The sequence below is a fragment of the Haematobia irritans genome, chromosome 1 (assembly GCF_050003625.1).
Source record: "Haematobia irritans isolate KBUSLIRL chromosome 1, ASM5000362v1, whole genome shotgun sequence".
Classification (NCBI taxonomy): domain Eukaryota; kingdom Metazoa; phylum Arthropoda; class Insecta; order Diptera; family Muscidae; genus Haematobia; species Haematobia irritans.
Window position 1 is genome coordinate 258971141 of NC_134397.1, and position 20636 is coordinate 258991776.

Genomic DNA, 20636 nt, shown 5'->3' on the forward strand with positions numbered 1-20636 from the left:
AGGAAATCCAACCGCCGACGACGGATCACTCTTCATCAAGACATTGCGAACCTCCCACACATCGGCACAAACAACTCCAATTTTGAAGCACTCGATTTTATCTGCCGTAAAGTCCTGCCTTGGCACCAACTGAATTCCTTTTATTGAGTGACCAACGTATTTCTCCACTAGCAGAAGCGGTTGCTGCATTCAAAAGCGCATGCAAAAGTGTATAGATCTTAATGGGGAATATTTTGAAAAAACAATAAAGCGATGTTCGATAATTAATATTTGTTTTGGTTCTCTAATCCCGAAATAAAAAAGGCAACCCACATATTAGGTCATTATTGTTCTGTTTCATAGGTACATACTAGAGGTCTGCATCGAATAACTTTTCACTACATGTATGCAATTCGCTGTCGAATATAGTACATACACTGTCTTTCTCTCAGAGCGCAAGTAGTGAAGTGAAGAGAACACTTGCTTGTCAAATACCACCAAGTACTTATCCGAAAAAATATGTGTTCCGCAAAAAAGGAACAATAAAAATGCAAGTACTTGAGAAAAAGTACAACATGGATTCTCTTCACTTCACGTGGTACCATAAGTATTTCTCAGTTATGTGCTAAGGAAAACTTTCCATTATTATTAATCATAGATATGTATGTGTATGTGTCACATATTTCATATATTTATGTATGTCACACACATACCTTAACGTTTGCCATTCTTTATAACAAACCGAAAATATATATTATGGAGAGTAACTGTTTTTTTGTATTTCTGAAACTGCACGTGGTACATCCCTGCAAACATTTTCGATCGCAAATGAGTCTTCTTTGAATCATTTTGATGTTCAAAACGATTGCGGAAGAGCGAATCTGAGAGTCATTTATGCGTCCCCAGTATAAAGTAGTTGTGTCTCAAAATGATTCTTTTCCTTGAGTTATAAATGAGTCTTTCAGATTAGTAAAAAAAAGTCATTTGAAAGAAGTATAATATGATAAATCTACTTACTCATATATGAATCAATCGAATGCTTCATAAATAACCCCTACAAAAGATTAAGAAATAACTCCCCACGTCAGATTAAATATTGAGTCTTTTCAAGAGTTAGAAATTACTCCTTCTAACTAGTATTTTATTGTTCCCACAAAATAAACTTGTGATTAAAATTTGCATATTTAATTTATGGCTTTATTGTTGATATACAAATTCAGGTACTTAAAGAACTAATAATACTTATCCTTAAATATATAATAAAAAAAACATAAAAACAACAAACAAATTCTAGTTTAATTTACTTATTTTATAAAAATGTATGAAACAAAAACCTAAAAATTAATTCATTAAATCTGCAATAAAGATATAGCAATAGTAATAAAAACACTAAATTACAATAAAGACAGAAAATCAATATTGTCACTTTAATTCAATAAAAACCCTGTTGCCACGATGTTTGAATCCAAAATGATCATTATAAGCTTCCAAATATTTTGCAAAATATTTGGTACCGTTATCCTCAACGGTTCATATTTTGTCCACTAATATTTTGTTGTTATCTTTGTCTTGTTTACTTATAAAAGCGAGAAGCAAAAAGAGTTATAAATGACTCTCCCTACATTCGTAATTTAAGAGTTAAGTAAAAGAGTTTTATATTACCCAGTAAAATAGTTTAATATTAACAACATAAGAATAGAGTAATAAATGGATAATAATCTTTCTGATGATTTAAATTAAACGGTTATAAATAACCATTGGTTAGACTAATATATGACTAAAATTTGAATCTTCCCCGCGATTAAACATTTTTGAATCTTCCGAAAGAGTAAGTTAACACTCTTTTTTGCAAACACTCATTTTGGATGTTTGAAAATGTTGGCAGGGATGGAGTACTCTATGAAGTTTTGTTCTCGCAACATACTCGACGTGATCACTCTGAGTACACTTCAATAAGAGAGAAAGAGGAATATGTGTTTGTTGGTAGTGAAGACATCAGAGTAGCAACAAGAAGTTACTCGTGGCTTTTGGTGTTCATCAAAATGTGCAGTGTTGCCAATTTGATGCTTTTAGCACCAAATTTAGTGCTTTTTGATTTGTAAAAAGCACCAAATTGCCTTTTTGGTGCCTTTTCAAAAAAAAAAGCACCAACTTGGTGCTTTCTGGCATTTTCATTTAGTGCTTTTGGTGCTTTTTTTATTTTGAACATTATTAAGTTTAATTGATACAAAAATTTTGATTAGACTTTCAAGAGCCGAAGAAACTCAAATTTATTGCCAAATATAGAATTTGATTGTTATGAAGTTGGTATTGATTATTTTTAATTAATATTGTTATTTAGGGTATTCTGTAGGAAAGTCGAGCGATGAGTGTCGAATTTTTGAATTTGGTAAAGATGTCATTAAAAACGTTTGTATTAAATTCACAAAAGCACGCAAAACTGAAGTAAGCAATAGATTCCTTCCATACATAAATATTTTGAAAGTTGAAAAACATCACTGATCAAAATGAATTGGACGAAAGCATTAAAACTGATCAAAGTGTATACTTGAATAACAGTTCATAATGGTGAGTACTAAGTTCGAGTTTTGCCGCTAAAGTGAAAACTATATCAGTAAAAACGGCATAAAATTATGCATATTTGCTGCAAATTTTATTATAACTTGATGGGGAATAGCCAAAAGCAAATTTTCACAAAGTTTATATTCCTTAAAATGAATTATTAAAGAAATTGTAATTGTGAAAAAATGACTATTTTAGCAGTTAAACTCGATCTTAATACCCACCTTAACTTCTTAAAATTCAACTCACAAAAGTTCTATAATACATCTTCGGAAGTTTTTTTTTTTTTTTTTTTTTTTTTTAGTAGAGAATTTTAGTAAATTTAGTAGAGCATTTCATTTTGTGGTGGAAGGTGGTATGTTAGAATTTATAATATATTTTTGGTGCTTTTTGGCCTTGGGGAGTTGGCAACACTGAAAATGTGTACCAATTGTTTTGCGACTCTCTCAAATAGATGTACTCATGTAGCAAGTACACGTGTACTCTTCATTTACAAATGGAATTGTGCAGACCTCTAGTACATACACATTTAAATACGATTTCTACAATACGTTGCCAAACGTTACGTGTTCAATAATTAATGTTATTTATTTTCCTAAATCCATAATTGGCAACCCTTGTAACAAAAGAAGTGAGAGAGAGAATATACTCAGATCGAGAGATTAACCTCAAAGCATACTCAATATTTTTTCAAATGGAAATGAAACAAATGAAAATGAGCACATCTGTATACAAAAACAAGGGCACTTGGTAAAGCTTTTGCAAAGAATTGATTTTGGTAAACAAAAGTGAATGATGATTAGTTTTAGATCTTCAGCTTTAGACAATACAAGACAATAGCGGTAAAAGAAAAAATGCTCAAGGCATTTCTATATAAAATATCAGGCCAAATTGCCAATATCATTATGCTATGGTTGTTAACATTCGGAGAATTTAATGGGTCCATGAAAGTTTATGGTGAGACCACAATATTTCCCATATACAAACAGGAAGAATCTTTGCGTGCGGCCAAAAGTAAAGAAGTGCAAACTTATATGAATTTAAGTGTAAATCCTTGTGAGGATTTCTATGAATACGCCTGTGGCAATTGGCATCGGTACCATAGTCCCCCGTCTATGGCTGAACCTGAAACTGTAGAAACATTGGACACAATTTTGGACAACAAAGTGGATAAGGACTTACTTATACTTTTGGAGGAAAATAATACCATAGAGGATATAGCAGCGGTAAGGAAAATGAAGACCTTCTACAAAAGTTGCCTGGATGCTCGACAAGGAGATATCCCGCATCAATTGTTTATTAGTGATTTTATTAAAAGTAATGGAGGATTTCCTGCAGTTCCGGGTTCAAATTGGATGGCTCTTCATCATAATTATGATTGGCAACATGTGATAGCCATTCTGCGTCATAATTATGGCTTAAACATACTTGTGGGTATGGAAGTCAATAATAATTTCCAAAGTATGGAAGAGAATAGCCTGTATTTGAAGGAACCTTCGACGATAACACCACGATCTCTATGCAATGCCAAGGTGGCCCAAAGTATAGACGTGACAGACCATCAATATGATGCCCTTGAAAGGGAAGTGGCTCATAATTTACGCTCCTGGCTTTCCATGAACAAAGAGGAATCGTACCGTGTCGCAGCCGATATTGTAACATTCGAAAATGATCTCTGTCGTGCCATGTATGTAAATGGAACTGAGTTTCAGGATGAAGAGGAAGAAGATTTCATAGGAAGTTCCACACGGGAAAGTGACAGCAGCATGAGATACGTTCGCAAAAATTTGAATAGTTTCTCTCGGGATTTCAACAACAGTCTGGATTTCAATACCATAGTTGCCAATAGCTTTGGAGTTGCTGTGGCCAAACCGGTCTTCATGACAAGTCCCAAATATTTTGAGAATTTAGTCCAAGTAATCAATGACTATGAGGAATACAATAAAACCATAGTGGCAAACTATATCATGTATATGACTCTTTCCCATTTCAATTTTCCTCCCAATGATACGGCCAGCAATAGGCCTTTCTATTGCCTGGGAGTGGTGAAGAAGTATTTTCCCAAAATTTTAGGCTACATGTACTACAACAAATATGCCATAACTATGGATCAACATAGTGTGGCAAAAATGTTTGAAAATTTAAAGAAAATATTCGATGCCTCCTTCAATAACTATTGGATGGATGAGAGTACCAGGCGTTTGGGTAAAAAACGCCTAAACGATATGACTTTACAATTTCCCATGTACGATCGTTTGAACCTGAATATGGAGTTTGGACGCAATGATTTCTGGAAGAACTTATGTAAAATAATGGCCGAGGTAAGAGTGAATGATGTTAATCGTTTATTATCGCCCGATGAACCCAAGCCCATGGATGAGGTGGAAGCCTATGAGACCCGTATGGTCTACAGATCGTATCACAATCACATTGACATCGGGTGGGGTCTCCTGCAGAGCCCCTATTATCATCACGCCTTACCTCTTGCCATGAGATATGCTATGATTGGGCAAAAATTAGCCAAAACCATGGCTTCCGCCTTCGATGACAAGGGCTGGAGTGCCAATACCATGGATCATAAAATCTGGGAGAGTCAAACTGCCGTGGAGTATTATAAAAGGGCCAATTGTTTTACCACGCAAATTGGTAATTATTTACATAATGATCCCCACAGTTTTCATAATGTTTCACAAAGTCGTCAACTTATTGCCCAAAGTGTCGGTTTGTCTCAAGCCTTCAATGCCTATTTGGATTGGTTATTCTATAAAAATCCCAGCAATGATCAAGATGAATTACTTAAGGAAACTTTACCGGAATTTGATTTCACCAATACTCAATTGTTCTTTATAACATTTGCCCAAGCCCATTGTGAGGCTCATAAGAAAACCAAAAAAGTGGATTCCAAATCTAATTCCACAATGCTATGGAGGAAACATTCCCTACGCCGTTATGTGGTAAATGGTCCTTTAACAAATTTCATAGAATTTGGTCGAGAATTTCATTGTCCTATTGGGAGTCAAATGAATGAAGCCGATAAATGTATCATTTATTGAAATTTTCAAAGTGTATTTTATTATCAATAAAACAGTAGAATAAATGAAATGTAAAATAAATTTAGAAAACTGATAAACATTCATTCATCGAAATTTTTTTTGTATATGGGGGATATACAAAAAAATTCTACCAAAACACTACCAAACAAAACAAAATCTACTATAGAAAATTTTGTCAAAATTTTATTTCAATAATAAATTTTCTAAAAATTTTATTTGTATGGAAAATTTTGTCAAAATTTTATTTCTATAGAACATTTTGTCAATATTTTATTGCAATAGAAAATTTTTTTAAAAATTTTATTTCTATAGAAAATTTTGTCAAAAAATTAATTTTTATAGAAAATTTTGTCAAAATGTTATTCTATAGAAATTTTGTCAAAATTGTAACAATTTATTAAAATTTTTTCTATAGAAAATGCTGTCAAAATTTTAATTCCATAGAAATTTTTGCAAGATTTTATTTCTACAGAAATTTTATCGAAATTTTATTTCTATAGAAAATTGTATCAACATCTTATTTCTAAGAAAATTTTATCAAAATTTTATCTATATAAAAAATTTTCTCGAAATTTTATTTCTATAACAAATTTTTGCAAAATTTTATTTCTATAGAAAATTGTCTCAAAATTTTATTTCTATAGAAAATTTTCTCAACATTTTATTTTTATAGAAATTTTTGTCAAAATTTTATTTCTACAGAAAATTTTGTAAAAATTTTATTTCAACAGATTTTTTTTTTTTCAAAATTGTATTTCTATAGAATATTTTCTCAAAATTTTATTTTTATAGAATATTTTGTCAAAATTTTATTTCTATAGAAACTTTTATCAAAATTTTATTTCTAAACAATTTTTTTTTTTTTCAAAATATTATTTTTATAGAAATTTTTCACAATATTATTTTTATAGAACATTTTCTCAAAATTGTATTTCTATAGAAAATTTTGTCACAATTTTATTTCTATAGAAAATTTTGTCAAAATTTTATTTCTATAGAAAATTTTGTCAAAATTTTATTTCTATAGAAAATTTTGTCAATATTTTATTGCAATAGAAAATTTTGTTAATATTTTATTGCAATAGAAATTTTTTTTTTTAAATTCTGTTTCTATAGAAAATTTTCTTAAAATATTATTTCTTTAGCAAATTTTCTCAAAATTTTATTTCTATAGAAAATTTTGTCAAAATTTTATTTCTATAGAAAATTTTGTCAAAACTTTATTTCTATAGAAAATTTTTTCAAAATTTTATTTCTATAGAAAATTTTGTCAAAATTTTATTTCTATAGAAAATTTTGTCAAAATTTTATTTCTATAGAAAATTTTGTCAAAATTTTATTTCTATAGAAAATTTTGTCAAAATTTTATTTCTATAGAAAATTTTGTCAAAATTTTATTTCTATAGAAAATTTTGTCAAAATTTTATTTCTATAGAAAATTTTGTCAAAATTTTATTTTTATAGGAAATTTTGTCAAAATTATATTTCAATAGATTTTTTTTTCAAAATTTTATTTCTATGGAATATTTTCTCAAAATTTTAGTTCTATGGAATAAATAAAATTGTCAAAATTTTATTTCTATAGAAAATTTTATTAAAATTAAAATTTTATTTCTATAGTAAATTTTTTTCAAAATATTATTTTTATAGAAAATTTTTCTATAGAAATTTTTTATTTCTATAGAAAATTTTCTCAAAATTGTATTGCAATAGAAAATTTTGTCAACATTTTATTTCAATAGATTTTTTTTTAATTTTATTTCTATAGAAAATTTTCTCAAAATTTAGTTTCTATAAAAAATTTTGTCAAAATTTTATTTCTACAGAAAATTTTATTTCATTAGAAAATTTTCTCAAAATTTTATTTTTATAGAAAATTTAATCAAAATTTTATTTCTATATAAATTGTTTTTTTTTTTCCACAATTTTATTTCTATAGAATATTCTGTCAACATTTTATTTCTATAAAAAAAATGTTGTCAAAATTTTATTTCTATAGAAAATTTTGTTAAAATTTTATTTCTATAGAAAATTTTGTTAAAATTTTATTTCTATAGAAAATTTTCTCAAAATTTTATATCTATAGAAAATTTTGTCAAAATTTATTTCTATAGAAAATTTTTTCAAAATATTATTTTTATAGAAAATTTTCTCAAAAATTTTGTTTCTATAACAAATTTTCTCAAAATTTTATTTCTACAGAAAATTTTATTTCATTAGAAAATTTTCTCAAAATTTTATTTTTATAGAAAATTTAATCAAAATTTTATTTCTATAGAATATTCTTTCAACATTTTATTTCTATAAAAAAATTTTGTCAAAATTTTATTTCTATAGAAAATTTTCTCAAAATGTTATTTCTTTAGAAAATTTTCTCAAAATTTTATTTCTATAGAAAATTTTAACGAAATCTATAGAAAATTTTTTTCAAAATATTATTTTTATAGAAAATTTTCTCAAAATTTTGTTTCTATAACAAATTTTCTCAAAATTTTATTTCTACAGAAAATTTTATTTCATTAGAAAATTTTCTCAAAATTTTATTTTTATAGAAAATTTAATCAAAATTTTATTTCTATAGAAATTGTTTTTTTCACAATTTTATTTCTATAGAATATTCTTTCAACATTTTATTTCTATAAAAAAATTTTGTCAAAATTTTATTTCTATAGAAAATTTTGTTAAAATTTTATTTCTTTGTAAAATTTTGTCAAAATTTTATTCCTATAGAAAATTTTCTCAAAATGTTATTTCTTTAGAATTTTTTTTCAAAATTTTATGTCTATAGAAAATTTTCTCAAAATGTTATTTCTTTAGAAAATGTTCTCAAAATTTTATTTCTATTGAAAATTTTCTAAAAATTACATATATCTATAGAAAATTTTCTCAAAATTTTATTTCTGTAGAAAATTTTCTCAAAATTTTATTTCTACAGAAAATGTTGTCAAAATTTCATTTCAATAGAAAAATTCCTCAAAATTTTATTTCTATAGAAAATTATATCAAAATTTTATTTCTATAGACAATTTTCTCAAAATTTTATTTCTACAGAAAAAAAATTTAACTAACTTCCTTCCACACAAGTTTGCTTCCGCATCTAGCCCTACACATGTTTTCCACAGCATATAGCTGACTTCCGTACTAGTTTGCTTCGGCATCTAACCGGCATGCTATAAGTCTGCTTCGGCAACCGGCTTGCGTCCTCACTAGTTTGCCTCCGCAATAACTTGCTTCCATACAAATATTCTTCGACACCTACCCCCAAACAAGTTTTCTTCGGCGTCTAGCTGGCCTACGTACTACTTTGCTTCAGCATTTAACATGCTTTCTTCACCAAGTCTGCGTCACCATTTTACTTTTGGGCTGCTTTACTTCGGCATTTAGCTTGCTTTCGCACTAGGCTGTTTCGGAATCTTGTTTGCTTTGCTTCGGCATTTGCTTGGATTGCTTTGCTTCGATTTGTTTCGTGATCTCTCTTGTCCCCACACTAGAATGCTTTGGCCTCTAGCTTGCCTACATTCTAGATTGCTTCGGCAACCAGCCTGCGTCCGCACTAGTTTGCTTCCGCACTAGCTTGCTTCCGTACAAGTTTACTTCCGCATATTTGTTAGCCCAACACAAGATTGCTTCGGCATCTAGCTGGATTTCGTACTAATTTGCTTCGGCTTCTATCTCGCTTACGTCTGCAATAGTTTGTCTCCGCAATAGTTTGCTTCAGCATTAGGACAAATAAAACTGATCCGAGTATGTCGAATCAACGCAGCTTTTTCAACAACTCGTAATCAGAGTTGTTCGTATAGACGAAGTAGAATCAGTGAATCCGAACCATCAAATGAATAATCTATCCTTAATCACCGAACACAATCTACGAATATGAATTAACGAAGGTAAACCACCTATGGTGAACTAACGAAGATCACATCAACGAATATAAGTGGATGCTCCCTAAGGCGTTTTATTATTTCTCGTTTGCAAGTCTCGTTTTGGTCTACCAATGTGGTATCACAATGGACTGAATAGTCTAAGTGAACTTGATACATCGGGCTGCCACCTAACCTACCTCAGCCGCAGCGATAAAACCTCATTAGAGCATAAATTCCACGTTCCTTGCGATCATAAATTGTTCCCCTTAAATATACTATCTTTTCCACTTCAATAATATTTTTGTTTAAGGCAATCATATAATTTCGTTAGAAAAATCACTATGCAAAATAAATCTGCAATACATTAAGGAGGCCTATTCTCACAATGAAAATGTATGAAATCAAACTAAATTGATGGCATTATCATGAATCGTAGAGAATCGCTGCCGCTGCCTTATCGCCATAACAAAATCCCAATAAAAAATGGTCATCGCAACAAAGTCGGAAATACGAGATATGGGAATGACAAATACATTTGTATACAAAATATATGGAGGAATGAAACGCAAAATCTCAATCTCTAAATGGAATAATCTTAGTGTGAATTTCAAACTCTACGCGTGAGGAGAATGTTACAAACAAGACGGATTTTAAAAACAATTTTATTGGCTCTGTTAATAAATGCGAATACCCATCATCATGGCCATGCTCAGGGATATGCTGGCGTTGGTGGTAAAGGCTACCGCAATCAACAGCAAACAAATCGCCAACCTCAAAATCAAGCTGTAGGTATTGTGGCTCCACCACAAATCCAGAGTGTTCATGAAAGACGCCGTACCTCTGAGGAAATGAGGAAATATTTAAATACGGAAACGGATCAATGTGAAGATTTCTACGATTATGCTTGTGGCAATTGGCTGAAGGCTCAAAATGTTAGCGAATCTGAAGAGAATCATGTGATCACGTTGAATAATCGCCTAGAACTGAAGGTTATTGAACAACTCCAAAGAAGATTTGAGGATCCCAGTCGTCATCATCCGGTGGTAAATAAATTCTATCGGTCGTGTAATTCGGTCAGTGAAATGGATCAAAAGTCATTCATTAAAACTCTGGTATCCCATTATGGAGGTTTACCCGACATCAAGGATACCTGGAGGGAGCGCAATTATGTTTGGAGTGATATTATAGCCAGACTAAAACTTGATTATAATTTGGATATTTTAATCACCTTTACAAATCCCCCCAATGGGAAGCCGATATTAAGTGAACCTCAAAATACCATTTTGCCCACAGAATTGTGCAATGCCGAGGCCGCCTCACAAATCGATGAGAAAGATGAGATATTCGATGCCATACAAATGGAGATCAAAGAGAAACTTCAATCATGGTTTCAGTTTGAGGAAGCCGATGCCACTCGCTTGGCTGGAGATATCCAAAGATTTGAATTTGATTTGTGTAAATTTATGCGTAAAGGTGAACTCTTGAATGTTGGCAATGAAGTGGCATCTGATCTCGAAGAGAATTCCATAGGGGAAGGCCCCCCACAAGGGGCATCATCTTCGAAATTTGGTCGAAATAGAGAGAACCAAAGAGGTGCATCGCCCGACCTAGAAGATAATCCCAAATTGATAAATTTTGTTCAACTCTCTTTGGGCCAAGCGCAAGGCACAGGGAGAAGTGATTTTGAAACTCCAAGTCCTGAATATCTTCAATATTTGACCAGTATTATTGGAAGGAAACCTTCTTTTGCCAATTACATTATCTATAGGGCTTTGAGCGAGCTCACCATTCCGGTCGTTGGTCAACCTATGGAAGAACGTAAAGCATTTTGCATACGCAAGACCATGGAAATTTTCCCTGCCTACATGGGTAACCTCTATCAGAATACCATACAAGGACCAATGCGTGAGTTTATTAAACAGGATGTGGCTACCATATTCAGAGACATTAAAGAGGCTATGCCAAGAAATATGCGTAAATATGTGGACTCTTTGCAAATCAGTGAACCTATCTATCCACCAGGTCTTGACAATACATTGTCGGGCATTAAAATTAATGGTAACTATTGGGAAATTTTAAAATCAGTCACAATCATCAGTCGTCAATCACCTGCGCCAGGAACGGGAGGTGGTCCCCAACAAAGGGGACGAAATAGTGCTTCTCCTCCTCCGTCATCTTTACCCAATGCTGTGGAAGCCTTCGCCTCGTCAATGGCCAGTAATGATAAATTTATACACTATGGCTGGGGTTTATTGCAACCACCATTCTATTCCTACAACTATCCGAAATCTTTGAAATATTCCTCCCTGGGTTATGCCATAGCCCGGGAGCTGGTGAAACGTTTCATTGATGAACAACAAAGTTTGGAAGGTAAAGCCATGTCCTCGTATTCTCAAATTGAATTCAATGAATTTCTTACGAATCGAGAATGTTTCCGCTCTCAAGTGAGTGGTTATTTCTTCAATACCCCTGAACTGTTTCGTAATGGCACCCAGCTAAGGGAAATCATGGCCGATGTCAGTGCCTTAAGTATAGCCTTTTTGGCCTATACTAAATGGCTTGACAAACAGGATGTCTCAAATACTGAATTGAAATTGGAAACTTTACCCCATATGAATTTAAGCAATACCCAACTGTTCTTCCTCAATTATGCTCAAATGCGATGCGCGGCCGAATATACAACTGAAGAGATGCCAAGTGATATAGCCCAATTCTTTCCTCTAGATCTTCATAGCGTAGAGAGATTAAATGTGAATGGTCCTTTGGCCAATGATATGGAATTTGGTTTGGATTTTGGTTGTCCCCTCGGCGTCGAAATGAATTATGGTGATAAATGTTCGATTATTTCGAATGATTTTAAAAGTGGCTATTAAGTAAAATAAAACCAGAAAATGTGAAAATATTTAACACTCAAAGAAATATGATTATTTTATTACACTATAAAACGGGTTGAATAAAATGTTTGGGAAAAAAGGGAAATTATAAGATTGCTTTGGAGTTGAAAATTGGAGATCCGGATATTTTTGTTTTATTTATGATTTCTTCAAAATTTTGCAATTTACAATGATTAATTAGTCTATAATAACCCTGATGGAGCCACCGTGGTGCAATGGTTAGCATGCCCGCCTTGCATACACAAGGTCGTGGGTTCGATTCCTGCTTCGACCGAACACCAAAAAGATTTTCAGCGGTGGATTATCCCACCTCAGTAATGCTGGTGACATTTCTGAGGGTTTCAAAACTTCTCTAAGTGGTTTCACTGCAATGTGGAACGCCGTTCGGACTCGGCTATAAAAAGGAGGTCGCTTGTTATTGAGCTTAACATGGAATCGGGCAGCACTCAGTGATAAGAGAGAAGTTCACCAATGTGGTATAACAATGGACTGAATAGTCTAAGTGAACCTGAAATATCGGCTGCCACCTAACCTAACCTAACACTGAATTCAAGCCATCTAAAGACAGATTTCAATAGCGGGCTAAAAATTCAGACGGTGGTATCAAACATTTTCTTTTAGGGTTGTATTCCACGACCTTTGGAAAAAAGGTGGCACAAATATGTAAACAAAAGTATGACATTTAGTGGCACAACAAAAAAGTGTCAAAACGGTATCAACTCTTGAGGAGTGATAAAATTGCCACTAAAGTAGCACAGGGTAACACTGACTTCAGCCATCTAAAGGCATACCATCAGTGATAAACTAAAAATTCAGAGGCTGCACCCTCACAAAAAATCGCTTCTGTAACATATACTCCCAAACATATTTTGCTTCAAGCATATACATTTTTGGGTATTGCCCAAACATTTATATGTTTGATCTCTACCAATATATAATATGTTTGAAAGCATATTGGTCTAAACAATATATGTTTGGGTAGTCTAAGTTCCAAACATTTTGTATTTTTGCATCCAAATTCAATAATGTTGTCTTCCAAAAAACAATATGTTATTATGTGACCATATAATATGTTTGGAAGCATTTTGCACCCAAAAATATTATATGCTTAAAAAAAATTCACCCAAACAATATTGTGCTCAAAATTTTATTTATTTATTTACACAGAAAAAAATTTCACGAAAAATTTTCCAATTAAAATTTTAATTGACTTTTAAAAAATATTCAATTAAAAATTTAATTGAATCAACAAATTTTTTAATTGAAACAAAAATCAATCACAAAAATTAATAGTATCAATTAATTTTTTAATTGGATCAATTAATTTTTTAATTGACCTTCAATTAATTTTTTAATTGATACTATCATTTCTGTGATTGAAGACATTTCAATTAAAAAATTAATTGGATCAATTAATTTCGTGATTGAATCAGAAATTTTTTTTTTGTGTGTATATATTTACAATCATAATGAATTATGAAAATAAACAGGTAATATAGGTGCTAACAACATAGGTTTTCGACCTGAATGCTCAAAATTTTGTTTCTGCCCAATTGTATATTCCCCGACATCTTTCTCACTTCCACGAGAATTTTTAGTTCTTAGCACCTTTTTCTGTAATACAAACATTGTAGAAGAAATTATTCAATTTTATGATTTTTTTATTTTAATTTTACCTTTTGCCGGACGGGGATTCGAACAGCGGACCACACAGTTTGTAAGGATCAAAGAAGTAGCTGATCAATTGTCCAAGGAAAAATAAAATGTTAATTTTGTAATAACAAACAACAACCACCAACTTAATTCAATATCGCTCCGTGTTAAATGGCGCTCCAAGCTACTAAACACATATATGTTTATAGGCTATTTCTAAATTAATATATGTTTGCATTCAAGCATATTATACTTACAAACATTTTATGTCCCAAACATAATATGTTCTAACATATTAACATATATGTCCCAAACATGTTATGCTAGTTTATGAACATCATATGCTTGCACTCAAAAATATTGTGTTTAAAAATTTGTGTTCCAAACATTTAATGTTTATAGCCAAACATATGAAAAACAGTCTTTTTCAACCGTGTGGACTCTGCAATTTTTTTTTTTTTTCATGCTTCCCCAATCCCTCCTAACTACGCCAATGTTTTTTCATTGTATTCCTTAGGCCTTTGCATATTCCTCAAACAAATAAACAAAAATTATAAATAACTGATAAAGCCCCATTTATTGACGAAAACAAAGTTTCTGTTTTTGTGTTCTTTCTTCCCTGTTGATCTCATTATTATTACATCATTGAAAAACGCGGAAAGAAAAAAAAAAACATTGAGGCACACCACCTCATTAGGTCATTAGGGGGGGACACTACGAAATGCCAGTATTTCTTATCATCAGAAAATGGCTAGAGCATAAAAAAAAATCGCCAAGGCAAAATCGTGTTTCAAGTTCAGAAACTAAATTCCAAAACTAAAATCTCCAAGCTTAGTATCAATTCTCAAGTGATTGGGTGAAAATGTTTATAAATCTGGATTTAAGGTGGTGGGTTTTTGTGCTTCTCGTAATCTGTGTGGAATGGAGTGAACAAAATTTGGGTCAAGGTGAGACATTGGCAAAACGGACACAACAACAGCAACGTCAACTTCCAACAAATAGAGGAGGTCAGCAACAGCAACATCAGCTTTCAGATGAGCTAAGAAATGAGCAGATAAAGTTGATCCATCTAGACAAATCCCAAAATATGTTGAGGTATATGAATCGTGATGGAGGAGATGTCTGCAAGGATTTCTATGAATACAGCTGTGGCAATTGGTTGCAATCACAAAATTCTTCGCTGGTACGTTCAGGAGAACGTTGGAGTGTTGGAGATCTAATGGAACGTCAACTGTTGATACAAATACAAAATATGCTGACCGAGCCACCACCAATTTCACTGGATTATAATGATACAGTGGTTCGCAATTTCTATCGTTCCTGTTTGCAAGCATCGCCCTCATCTTCAGAGGAAAAGGAATATATACGAAAATTTGTGGAATATCATGGCGGTTTGCCCTACATGAAAGACAGTCAATGGCAAGAGCAACATTACAATTGGATCGATGTTTTGGGTCAATTGAAACATCGTTACAATCTCGATATTCTCATACAATTTACCATACCCAAAACCAAACCAGATCGTGGTATTCCAGTGCCCATATTGGAAGAGCCTAAGAATACCATATTGCCCCCACATTTGTGTAGCTATTTGGCTGCGGAGCAAACCGATGAAAAAGATCATATATTCAATGGTATTCAATTGGAGATTAAGGATAACCTTAAGGCTTGGTTGGATTTGAGAGACCCCGATGCTACCCGCTTGGCCGGGGACATTCAGAGATTTGAATTTGAACTTTGCAAATATATGAGAAAAAGGGAATTACGTGATTTACCCTATGGAGGCGGAAGTAGCCGAAACCGAACTTATGGGCGTCATAGTCAAATCGTTCCGAATACCTTTCATGGGGTATGGCAACCCAGGACTACCAGCCCCAATCTAGTATCGGTTAGCAGTCTCGAGGATAAATACAATCTGGAATTTCCACGTTTTGTTCAAATCAGTTTGGGTAAAGGTCATAGCATACCCAGGGAATTTTATTTTCGTGATGAGGATTATTTCCAACATTTGGGTGTTATAGCCCGTAAGGGTTTGACTCCATCGTTTGCCTATTACATTATGTATAGGGCTCTGACGGATATACTTTTGCCTCGTCAGCAATCAAAAGCAGAGAGACCCTATTATTGTGCCCAAAAGTCATTGCAATTTTTCCCGGATATATTAGGAGGTCACTATCAAATGAAATATCGTCAAGATTCGGTGCTTAAAGACTTATCAGATATCTTGGATTACATCAAGAGGGCCTTCATGCATAGCGTCGACACGAATGTCCATTGGTTACAGGACTCTATTCGCAAGGATATTAAACAAAGATCTTGGAAAATTAAAGAACCCAAATATCCTGCTGGGCAAGAAATAATCTTCAACTCCAATATGCTAACTGAGCCAGAGGCGAGCTATTGGAAACTTATAGATCCCATTAGGGAATATAGTTCTCAACAATATTTACAACAATTGAGTATTTATACGCCCCTAAGTAAACAGTCTTTAGAGGAATTTGTTATGACCTATTCGACCCATGATGAGAAACGTATACAATTTAGTTGGGCCCTATTACAACCACCCTTCTACGATTTCAATTATCCGAAATCATTGAAATTTTCCTCTGTGGGCTATATAATGGCTCGAGAAATGGTTAAATACTTCGATCAACAAGGTTGGTATGATAGTCCCGGCGCCTTGGTAAATATATGGAATGATGACACAGTTGAACAATTCCATCAAATTAAAGAATGTTTCCGTGTCCAATCTAGCAACTATTTGCATAATTCTCCCAATACCTATCGCAATGGCTCACAACTACGTGATTTTATTGCCGATACTAGTGCTGTGGATATAGCTTTTGCTGCCTATATCAATTGGCTGCAGGATCAAAATATCAAAAGTGAAGAGCTACTCCACGAAACCCTACCCAATATGGATTATACTAATACTCAATTATTTTTTCTAAATTTTGCCCAATCACGTTGCTCGGTAAATCCTAACAATGATCAAGCTACAACTAAACTACATTATTTTCCCATGGCTCGTCATAATCTAGAGAGATGGATTGTGAATGGTCCCTTATCGAATGGTTATGAATTTGGTCGAGATTTTCAATGCCGTATTGGTTCTGATATGAATGTCGATGATAAGTGTAGATCATTTTAATAATAAGAATTTATTATAGTGTTATTTAAATTTTTTCCAATAATAATTAATTAATAAAAGTAGTATTTAACAATGTCTATTGGATGTTATAAAAAAAATTGATTAAATTTTCAATTTCATTTTGAAAAAAATTGTTTAGGAGGGGGTGAGTATACTGACTTAGGGAAAACAGAAATTTTCTATTCTATAGACAATTTTTTTGCAAAATTTTATTTCTATAGAAAATTTTGTCAATTTTTATAGAAAATTTTTGCAAAATGTTATTTCTATAGCAAATTTTGTAAATTTGTATAGAAATAAATTTTTGCAAAATTTTATTTCTATAAAAAAGTTTTGGAAACTTTTATTTCTATAAAAAATTTTAGCAAAAATTTATTTCTATAAAAAAATTTTATCAAAACTTTATTTCGATACAAAATTTTTATCAAAATTTTATTTCTACAGAAATTTTTGTCAAAAATTTATTTCTATAGAAATCTTTGTCAAAATTTTATTTCTATTGAAATGGTTTGCAAAATTTTATTTCTATAGAAAATGTTTGCAATATTTTGTTTCTATTGAAAATTTTTTGCAAAATTTTATTTGCATAGAAAATTTTTGCAAAATTTTATTTCTTAGAAAATTATTGTAAATTTTTTGTTTCTATAGAAAATTTTTGCAAACATTTATTTCTATAGAAAATTTTTGCAAAATTTTATTTCAATAGAAAATTTTTGCAAAATTTTCTTTCAATAGAAAATTTTCTCAAAATTTTATTTCTACAGAAAATTTTTACAAAATTTTATGTATATATAAATATTTGTGCAAAATGTTATTTCTATAAAATTATTTACAAAATTTTATTGCTACAGAAAATCTTTACAAAATTTTATTTTTATAGAAAACTTTTACAAAATTTTATTTCTATAAAAATTGTATTTCTATAGAAAATTTTTATCAAAATTTTATTTCTATAGGGAATTTTTGCAAAATTTTGTTTCTATAGAAAATTTTAGAACAATTTTATTTGTATAGAATATTTTTTCAACATTTTATTAGTATAGAAAATTTTGTCAAATTATATCCCTATAACAAATTTTTATCAAAATTTTATTTCTATAGAAAAATTTTATCAAAATTTTATTTCTATAGAAAATTTTTGCAAAATGTTATTTCAATAGAAAATTTTGCAAAATTTTATTTCTTAGAAAATTTTTGTAAATTTTTTGTTTCTATAGAAAATTTTTGCAAAATTTTATGTGTAGAGAATATTTTTTCAACATTTTATTAGTATAGAAAATTTTGTCAAATTTTATCCCTATAGACAATTTTTATCAAAATTTTATTTCTATAGAAAATTTTATTTGTATAGAATATTTTTTTCAACATTTTATTAGTATAGACAATTTTTCCAAATTTTACTTCTATAGAAAATTTTTATCAAAAGTTTATTTCTATAAAAAATTTTGCCAAAACTTAAATTTTGTCAAAATTTTATTTCTATAGCAAATGTTGTCAAAATTTTAATTCTATAGAAAATTTTGTCAAAATTATATTTCTATAGAAAATTTTTGAAAAATTTTTATTTCTATAGAAAATTTTCGCAAAATTTTATTGCTATAGAATTTTTTCTCAAAATTTTATTTATATAGGTAATTTTTACAAAATTTTATTTATATAGAATACATGTGCAAAATAATATTTCTATAAAATTTTTGCAAAATTTTATTTCAATAGAAAATTTTTACAAAAATTTTATTTGTATAGAATAGTTTTTCAATATTTTATTAATATAGAAAATTTTATTTCTATAGAAAATTTTTATCAAAATTTTATTTGTATAAAATATGTTTGCAAAATTTTATTGCTATAGACAATTTTTAAAAAATTTTATTTTTATACACGCAGAGAAGAAACATGATTGTCTCAATCGTATTCGAAGAGCAAAATAATATGATAGGAGCTATTTTTGCGGCTGCCATGTAACATTTTTACCAGCAACCATGTTGGCTCAGTGAACATGGTTCTAAGAAAAATATAATTGTCCTCATCTAAAATGTTATTATATTGATAAAAAGAATTATGTTTGAATGAAAAGACAATGGTCACGATTTAAAATGTTATGGTATTCATTAAAAATGTTTTTCTCCTAGTTAAAAGAACATGGTTACAACCTAAAATGTTTTGATCTTTATGAAAAAACTTTTTTCATCGTCGAAAAAAGGACGCCACGTGAGAAAAGAAAACACAAAATTAACCTTAATTTTCCTGTCCAATAAGCTCGAATAAATATTGTAATAATTTCTAGTTTAAATGATTTGGACATTGAACCAGCATACATTGATATCAGGCTAACATAAAAATAGTAACTTTTTTATTTATAAACTAATTCATTGTTTATTTGTATTTATAATGCAGTTCAAGCAAACATCATATATTTTTACACACTCTATTTTATTTCAATTTCAACAATAAGTAATTATTCCATATTTACTTCGTGCCCATCAAATGTACAAACGTAGACATCATGTATTTTAATTTTATATTCAGATTGTCCGTTCAAAATTTATATTTTAAAAACTGTGATGTAATATAAGTATTTAAATGTAAATTTTGAGAAAATAATTTTGTAAGTTGAAATGTCTCAATTAATTTCAATTAATTCAAATGATTTTATTATTTTTCAAATTGACGAAATCCCCTGGAAGAAGTCAACAAGTCTTGACGAAACGTTGGGATAAAAATGTAAAAAGGTTTTCTTCTTTACATCAATGAATTTAGGTCAAATTAGCTAAATAAAACATAAAAGGAACAGAAAATATTGACCAAGCAAACAATTAAACATATGAAACATCGGATAGCCTGCCGAACTGTATCTTCTATTGAAAAATAATACAAGCACGTAACTAACTCACAATCATGAGGAACTACTTCCAACGCATAGCTTTAAAATACAGTAACACAGTATGTAGAGCGATGAAAATTTTAATTCTATAGACAATTTTAATTTTTGCAAAATTTTATTTCCACAGATAATTTTTTCAAAATTTTATTTCTATAGAAAAAAAAAATTTTTAACATTTTATTTCTAAAGACAATTTTGTCAAAATGTTATTCTGTAGAAAACTTTGTCATGAAATTTTATTTCTGTAGAAAATTTTGTAAAAATATTATTTCTAAAGAAAATTTTGTCAAAATTTTATTTCTATAGAAAATTTTATTTCTATAGAAAATTTTGCCAAAAAAGGATGCAGGGCCTCGTCTTGCAGAACTCGTACAAACTTACTAGGAAACACTCAAATGAAAAAATTTCGCATTTTCAATTTGCCCCATTCAAATTCACACTAAATAAATCTACATATTTCAAATAATTTATATTGCGCCTATGTAACATACAAAAAAATTTTACTGCATTCTTTTACATAAGCCTTTGTCACAGAAAATTTATTGCCTACTTTTAGGTCAAGTATAAAAGTAAACAAAAATCATTGACCAAACACTT

The 20636-nt window shown here is 30.3% G+C and overlaps 4 protein-coding genes across 7 annotated transcripts in view; 3 read left to right on the top strand and 1 right to left on the bottom strand.

Annotated features, from left to right (window-relative positions):
* Positions 1–20636, bottom strand: part of LOC142221004 (ubiquitin carboxyl-terminal hydrolase 12/46 homolog) — a 345234-nt gene that overhangs the window by 209648 nt on the left and 114950 nt on the right. The window lies entirely within an intron of this gene.
* Nepl14 (Neprilysin-like 14) lies at positions 3362–5677 on the top strand. The gene has a single exon (XM_075290472.1). It carries the CDS (start codon positions 3396–3398, stop codon positions 5592–5594), a length of 2199 nt encoding a protein of 732 aa, XP_075146587.1. The 5' UTR covers positions 3362–3395; the 3' UTR covers positions 5595–5677.
* LOC142220991 (endothelin-converting enzyme homolog) lies at positions 10050–12376 on the top strand. The gene has a single exon (XM_075290459.1). The coding sequence runs from the start codon at positions 10087–10089 to the stop codon at positions 12328–12330; it is 2244 nt and encodes a 747-aa protein (XP_075146574.1). The 5' UTR covers positions 10050–10086; the 3' UTR covers positions 12331–12376.
* LOC142220983 (endothelin-converting enzyme homolog) lies at positions 14836–17262 on the top strand. Its single transcript, XM_075290447.1, has one exon. The coding sequence runs from the start codon at positions 14867–14869 to the stop codon at positions 17153–17155; it is 2289 nt and encodes a 762-aa protein (XP_075146562.1). The 5' UTR covers positions 14836–14866; the 3' UTR covers positions 17156–17262.